Genomic DNA, 8,411 nt, shown 5'->3' with positions numbered 1-8,411 from the left:
TATGTTGACTATGAACTTGGACTGGTAGGAGCCAAAAGTTTACCATTTCATCTAACATTGAAATTCACCTGTTGATCTGACAGCATTGTCCAACAAGGATGAAAAAAGTTTCATTTTGTCTTTAAAGTTAATAGTTTTTTGTTTCCTAATAATATTTTGAATTATAATTCTATGTAATACTCATCGTGGCACATACCTGTTAGACAAATATCGAGTTGGTTTGACATGATGTGACAAACAACAGGTTGAAAAGAGTGGACAATGTAACATACTTATTTTTTATTTATTTATTTTTTTTGAGAATGGGGAAATTCGAACTTATAACTTGTTGGTTAGAAACTAGTACTAATTACCGCTAATTAAACTTATGCTTCCTAACATACCTATTTCTTAAAGAAAATATCATATTTTTTCAACTCCATATCAAATTAGTCAACATTTATTTAATCAAGTTAGTCAACATTTATTTAATTTAGTTTAAAGATTAAATTTGTAATTTAAAGAGAAATTATATAATCCTAATACAATGAATGTTGAGAGTCGTTACTTTTTATCATTTCGAAGGACAGAAGTTGTTTTATTCTGTTACCCAAATGAATCCAAACATCTTAACTGAACCCAAAATTACTTTAAATATGGAGTATTAATTAAGGATGTCGGATTATGGTGTTGGATAAATTAAGTTAATCTACAGACCGACAACATATTATTACATTAAAACCCAACAGATTTTCTAAGATTCCTACATAAATATGACCTCGTAAATCTCATCTTTTATTAATTAGCTTAGGAATCAGAATCACATTCAGTGCATTCTGCAATTCCAGTAGGAAAAAAAAAAGGACTGAAAAAAGAGAAAAAAAAATTAAAATTAAAATATGAATAGTTCCATGAAACAAAAAGTAGAGAGCGTAATTTAGGTTTTGTCTTTCGGTCTCCAAATTCATCACCAGAAATAGAATATTATATTTGAAAGAAAGAAGTTTTTTTTTTCTTTTCTTTTTTTTTTTTTTTACAAACTCCAAAATATATGCTCGTTGCTCGATAAGATTTGCTGAAGTATATCAATATATTAATAATGTTACACTTTCAATTGGTGGGATTTCTTTTGGAGTGGCTGAAAACTTTAACATAAAATGGTGGGATTTAAAAAAAAAAAGAAAAAGAAAAAAAGAAGAAAAAAAAAAAGAGAAATTGTCAGAAGGCAGAACACAAAAAGGTTTTCTCTAAAAAGTATTTTTAAGTCTTACTTTAACAATTAGGAATAGATAATTCAGAAGTTTAGAGTTCAAATTCTTGAGTCATAGGTTTGAATTTGGGAAAAAAGAATTCGTTTTCTTTTTCAATTTATGTTATTGGATTATGAGTCAATTTTAACTAAAAAATTTTTTATTTAATTAAATTGAAATTTGTAAGTGGGATAAGTAAAACTAATGCCTAATTTAAAATGTAGTCAACAAAATAATTACAATCCAACACCTTAAACCTAGCTGTTAAAACACTTAAAAGCAATCTCAAACTCAAAAATCAAATAGCAAATGTAAAACTCAAGCTTAAATGGTAAAAAAAAAAAAAAAAAAAATCAAATGTTCTTAACCAGTACAAGTTTAAATTTCGACCCTCTTGTTGAAATTATAATATTCTAAAAAGAAAAATCTAGCCACAATATTAGTTCTCTTCTTTCAATATTTATCCTATTCAACTAATGTATAAGTTTATGATAATCTTAAACCTATTTAGAGAAGGAAATCATTTTTTCTTACCTATGTATATATTTATTTCAGTAGTCAATCATAACGTTAGAATTTTCAATGTTATCAAATTACACTTAATTATTTAATTATTTTTCAAAAAAGGGATGTGGCTAGCTATAGGTACTTTTTTTTTTACTTTATTGAGACAATTTTTTTATTACCTTAACATTGTAGCTTAATTTTGAGTATTTTGGACGTTGGTTTAATGGTTAGTTTTTGGACAATTTTTTAGTCTAATTTTGAAAAAGTATCGATGAAATTGGTTGCTTGATAATATTTACAGCACTTTTAATTTTATTGATATTATATTCCCTCATTTTATGCCTAAAATGAAAAAAAAAAAAAAAGAAAAGGAGCAGACAGAAAAGAAAAAAAAAAAGATTGTTTTAAACTAAACATAATCATTATATCATGTGTGTGTCTGATGAAGCCCCTTTAAAACCAAACATATATTTGGCTTTACATTATTATTTTAATGAAAGTGAAACTTTATTGCTCATTCAACCCATAATTCTGCCCAATAAAATTAAAGTGAAACTTCTTTCTTTATTTAAACCCAAAAAAAAAAAAAAAAAAAAAAACTCTAGTCTCCAGCTGAAATCTAAGGTTGAAAAATATCTATGTTTATGTAACAATTAAAATTTTAGTTAAGATAAAAAATAAATAAAAAAAAGGAAAAAACTTTTTTTTTGTTCCTACCAAGACTGTTATGTTATGTTACGCACAAACTTGAACTAAACGCTTGGAGTACATGAAATTCTATTGGATAAAGTCTTTATTTTAATTTTTGCTAGATATTTTTTTTTAAAAAATAGTTTAAAATTTTATCTAGAATTTAAAAGAAACAAACTTGATCCATTAAAATAATAATAAATAATGAACTATTATATTAAAACGATTCCTTTTGAATGAATAATAATGAAGAGAGAAAGAAAAATGTTGAAAAATACTTTTGTTACTTATACTGTGACTAAAGTAACAATTTAATTCCTGAACTTTAGTTTGTAATGATTTAGTATTTGTACTTTCATATTGATAACAATTTAATTTTGAACTTGAATATGTAACAATTTAATCCTTGTAATTTAAAGTTGGTAACAATTTAATCCTTATCGTGAATTTTTTTTGTTAAGTTTCTTATATATATAGATGGATAAACTAAAGAAGGATCAAATATATTTATAACTAGAAATATTAAATTATTATATGATAAAATTTGACACTTAATTTTAATAAAATTGTTTACGATAGGGACTAAATTGTTACAAATTTTAAACTACAGAGACTAAATTGTTACAAATTAAAGTTTATGGACTAAATTGTTACTTTAATGAAAGTATAAGGACTAAATCGTTACAAGTTAAAGTGTATGGACTTATTTTAGTAATTTAACTGGTGCAATTTTCTAGATATACAGTGATGAAGATGTTTGACCTGACTTGACAATAAAAATTTGACAACACTCTACTCTTTTAAAAAATAAAAGAAAACTGCAGTTGGTAGTAAAAATCTTTTATGTATTTTAAAACATGTCATCTGTTTTTTTTTTTTCAAATATAGCACAAATTTTCACTTATATCTGTAGCATATCAGATACTTATATCAGTAGTATAGCATACACTCATATCAATAATATATCAAATGTATATCACATACATATTGTACAAATACTCATATCATTAATATATCAGATGTATGTCACATACATATTGCAAGTATTTCAAACATCAGTATATCAGATGTACATCACATACATATATCAATATTCAAATATATTACAGATATATTACCAATATATATCATTTGGATAAAGTTGTTATTTTAAAATTAGACCTTCATTTCTTTTAAGTGCTATATTTAAAAAACTAAATGTGGTGATTGTTTTATTAATTTTACTAAATATTTTTATATATTTACAACTACCACTTTAAAAAATGTAAAAGATATTTTTCTCGTCTATGTAACATGTGTGAAGATTCTTTTGTTCTTGTTTTTCCTTATGTTTTTAATTTAAGATTTAATGAAGATTCTTTTGTTCTTGTTTTCCTTATGTTTTTAATTTAAGACTTAATGATTCCCAATCAAGCTCATAAATATTACTTGTTATAAATTTGACTTATTGTTCTTGATGAGAATTTTCTCCAACATAATCTTAAATTAATAAAATAAAAGATTAATTAGTGATAAAGAAAAACTATAATTAACCATATGAAACAGCCCAAAATTGACAAATTGAGAGGGAAAAACGAAAAGAAAAGGGAAAAAGTTATTGGCAAATGCCTTGAAGCTTAAGCACTTTGCTTGGACATGAAGAACACAACACATAAGGCCATAAAGGCCAATTTAATGGAATTTGAGTTCTTTCAAAATTAACTAACAATTTCTCATCATACATAAAGAACAACAAGAAGTTCAAAAAATTAATTAACATATTTTTGTTCATAAAATTACAACAACAATAATATCAATAACGAAACAAATCATCTTCTGCCACGTGCAGATCAGCAGATAAATGATTCGATAAAATCCACATTAGAGACGACACTCGCCAAGAACTTCCACAAAGATCAGATTATCAAAATGCAGGAACATCAAAATCTCTGCAAATCTTTATCTCTTTATTTATTTATTTAAAATTTCCCCCAACTGGGTTTTTTCTGTTTGTTTGGCTGCATAGAAAAAACTTCAACCTTTGAAGAAGCTGGAAGATCCTCCCCGAGAAAAATCTTTTACTAAAAAATCCTACATTTAATTTCTTCTTCCACGAGAACCCAAGCCCAAAATTTTCCCTTTTGGCTCTGAAAAGAAAAAAAAAATTTCTTTTTGGGGGTCAGTTTCTTCTCTCTGATCATGCTACACATCCCAATCCCTTTGCTTCGGATCCTTTCATGATTCTTAGTCTCTTGCAGCACGACATAAACATTCTGTAAAAACAAAAACAAAACAACCCCAAATCGTCAGATCATTAAATATTCAGACAAAATTTCAACTTTTTTAAAACGAAATTGAACTTACTCCCATGGAACATCGCCGACCAGCATCCAATCTCCATCTTTATCTTCGTAAGTTGGAACATATTCAGATCCTTTGTAACCTTCTCTCTCGGAATATTCACCTGAAACACCCAAAAACAAATCCAAAATAAATTTCAGGAAACATATAAAAAAAGGGTGAAAATTTTGGTTGAATTAATTACTTATTACACACCTACGGTGAATTTAAACATGTCCTCTAAAGTGAGGAGGAGCTCCGGGTAGGCTTTGTACAAACTCAGATCAATTTTTCTAAGATAAGGAGCTCCGTCCATGCTTACTTTCACGTAATTTCCGCTACTCTCCGGCGCCGCCGCCGCCACCTTCTTCGCCTGAAGGCTGTTCCTTCTGAACGACTGAACCGGCGGCCACCCCACAATCTGGGCCCTACATAAATCAATTACCATCTAATTAACAAACTAATTACATGCACTAAATCAAAATTGATTTTGGAAAATGATGGGTTTTGAATGACTTACTTGGAGGGAGGGGGGGTTTGGTGGGTGGCGTCAGAAGAAGTGGTGTTATTTGAACCGGAGGAGCTGTGGTTGGATTCCGGCAATGGTCTTTTGTTGGGGATGATTCTGAGACTTTGAGGATTGTTGTTGGTGTCGTCGACGCCGGGCGGTCCTAGCCGGAGCTCCGTCGCGTCGAGGTTGAGGCCATGCTCAAACGCCGCCATGAGAATTTGGTCAAAGTTTTGAGCTTTTGGAATGAATGAATGAATGAATGGTTGGTGGGAGAATGAGGGGAGGTGGTTGTATTTTTATAGAGAAGGCTTAAAAGCGAAATGGGGTTTAGTTTAATTTTGAGAAACGAGAGATAAAAATTGAATCTTTTTTGTTGGGTGTGGGGTTTGAATTGAGGACAAAGGCAAGCGAAGGTGTCGGTAGCAAAGGCAGCAACTTTGAGGCAAAGTGTGTGATGGAAGGAGGGGACAAGGGTGGGACAGCCGCGAGTCTGCCCACGAGGAATTGGGGAGTTGGGAGTGGACGGCTCGGATGACTTGTGGTACATGCTGGGAACACATCTGGACCGTTGATTTGTGGAGCATCCCCACGTGAAGAGGGTCCATATGAGTGCTCGGCACTGCCATGTGGGACATACACCCTCTCTTTCTCTAATTTAATTCATGTTTAAGATGTCACTTTTATTGGAAAACTTAATTAAAAGAATATGTGAATAATCTAAAGTTACTTTTGGAATTTGGTTCCTTCGCCATTGAGTTAGTATTACTTTTACAAGTTTAAAAAAGCTTGAAGATGTATATTGAAGAATAATAAATTAACCCTTAGCTATCCATTTAATTTTCTGAGCAAGTATATTGGTTATAGAGGCTAAAATCAATCGATTATGTCGAGTTTAACTTTTTACTCGGGATGAAATAGAATTTAGAGTAGTGTGTTTATGACAATCTCAAGTTAGATAAAATTGTGATAGCAGGAGAGCAAAGAATTGAATATGTCTTGATATGGGGACCAAAAAGCATAGTTAAGGCATCTTCGAGGATGGTTTAGAGATGTTGGAGAGAATTGGAGTGAATGTTATGGGGAAGATAATTTTTCATTAGATCATGTAGCTGTGATGGAGAGGCATGATGTGATCCCTAGATCAAGGGTTGGAACGAAGAAGAAGGAAGGAAGAGGGGCAATTACTCCATCGTACTTTGTTCTAGTTAATTCAAAATGTATAGGTAAAATATTTAAGATTTTTCAATTTTTCTCCGATGCCTTTACATTTTTAGGATTTAAAGATTATAAATACAAAAAAGTAATTAGACCTCCTAGGAAGATTTATGACTCCTCTCTTGATGTGTGATGGAGAGGAATTATGATCAACCAGTCAAGTAGACAGGACACAATTGAAATACAGAGGTGTAGTGTAGGCCTACCAAAATAGAGACAAATATGTGCTACACGTGTCATAGGTACAGCATAACTCAGATGGACTGAACCTAAGATCGTCGTTAGTAGGTCACAAGGAGGCTGGCACTATGTTCGAGATATTGATTCACCCATGAATTGTCCATGCCAAGTTACACTACAACAAAAAAGGTCTTCAGCGACATTAATTAGCGGCGAAGTTTTTTTCGTCGCTTTTCTAGTGACAAAAAGTATTTATCGTCGCAAAACAGCGACGAAAATAATTTTCGTCGCTGGAAATGCGACGAAAACAGCGTTTCGTCGCTGGAAAAGCGACGAAAACAGCATTTCGTAGCTGGAAATGCGACGAAAAAAACTCCGTCGCTGGAAAAGCGATGAAAATTTTTCGTCGCAAAATTGAAGCGGGCGCCAAAACACGTTTTGGCGCCCGCTTTGCCGCGTGTTGACATATGCGACGAAAATATTTTCGTCGCATATGTCAAACGACGTCGTTTTGATGGGAAAATTTTTAATTTGGCCATCAAAACGATGCCGTTTTGGGTGGGCGACGAAACTATTTTCGTCGCCCAGCCCCTCATTTTCGCAACCCTCTTCCTCTTCCTCCTCATTCAACGTTTCTTCTTCCTCTTCGATTTCTCTCCCCCATTTTCGTGTTCCTCCGCCGCCGCCCGCCTCAATGGTCATCCTTGCCGCCGGTTTCTTCAACTAAATCGTCGGCCGTTGGTTCGTTTCAATACCTAGGTAAGTATATTTGGTTTTTGAGTTTTATTTTTATTGATTTATACCTTATATGCCCTATTTTGTGTGTAGAATCGGCCCTCACGGTTTGGGACTTCTTTTCGTCAGAGTTCTTTCATCGATCCTTGTTTTGCATTGAAGGATTTAGCATATTGGTACAAACTTTTCTCTTTTCATTTTATTTAAAGTTGGTTTATTGTTTCAATTGATTTATTGTGTTATGCATGTTTTGTTTATGGTCCAATAATTAAATTTGTGTTAAATATATATGTTTAAATTTACTTTTGATTTTGTTGAGACTTTGATGAGAATTAAGTTTAAGATCGTTCATGTGCATTGAAAAAGTATGCCTATTGTTTAAATTTATTTGTGTATTATGTTTTAAATTTAGTTTAAATTTTATTTATAATTTGCTTTGAATTAATTTTAAGAATGTTTTTATCAAGTTATGTTTAAGTTATATTATTAATGAAATATGTTTGGTTAGAGTTCTTTTTAAAATTATTCTTTGTAGGTTTTTTAATTGGAATAATGAAATTTTCTTTAAAATATGTTTGGAATTAGTTTTGTTGTTTATAATTTGCTTTAAATTATACTTCTAATATATTTGCTTTTGTTTGGTAGAAGATGATCAATGACCTTAAATATATTATAATTTGTATAGGGTTGGAGTAAAAAAGTTTAGGATTGTTAGATTATGATTTTGTTGTGATATAATTTTCTTATAAATTCTGTTCTTTCATTTGTTTAATTATGTTAGTGATTAATTGTATTATACTTTTGACTAGGAAAAGTTATGGATAAAAGTTGGATAAAAAATCCGGATAGGTTAAGTAAAGAATATACGGAAGGAATTAGATCATTCGTTCAATTGTCGAAGAAGCATGTCGATAAAAGAGGGTTTACACGTTGTCCATGTAGGAAATGCCAAAACTTAGTATGGAAACGACCATGCGATGTGGAAGGTCATTTGTACTCGTATGAAATGTGTTCTTATTATAGGA

At 30.8% G+C, this 8,411-nt stretch overlaps 1 protein-coding gene across 1 annotated transcript; it reads right to left on the bottom strand.

The window, feature by feature from the left end:
- Positions 1-4,096: 4,096 nt before the first annotated feature.
- On the bottom strand, positions 4,097-5,556 carry ATAUX2-11 (AUX/IAA transcriptional regulator family protein). Its single transcript, XM_022291559.2, has 4 exons — positions 5,266-5,556; positions 4,962-5,173; positions 4,770-4,869; positions 4,097-4,678 (listed from the first exon to the last, which is right to left on the bottom strand). The coding sequence occupies exons 1-4, from the start codon at positions 5,466-5,468 to the stop codon at positions 4,603-4,605; spliced, it is 591 nt and encodes a 196-aa protein (XP_022147251.1). The 5' UTR covers positions 5,469-5,556; the 3' UTR covers positions 4,097-4,602.
- Positions 5,557-8,411: the final 2,855 nt, after the last annotated feature.

This window comes from Momordica charantia (genome assembly GCF_013281855.1).
Source record: "Momordica charantia cultivar OHB3-1 chromosome 5 unlocalized genomic scaffold, Mcharantia_2.0 BLBB01000005.1, whole genome shotgun sequence".
In the NCBI taxonomy this organism is placed as follows: Eukaryota; Viridiplantae; Streptophyta; class Magnoliopsida; order Cucurbitales; family Cucurbitaceae; genus Momordica; species Momordica charantia.
The sequence above is the reverse complement of the archived record's forward strand: the minus strand, read 5'-3'. Positions and strand labels throughout refer to the sequence as shown.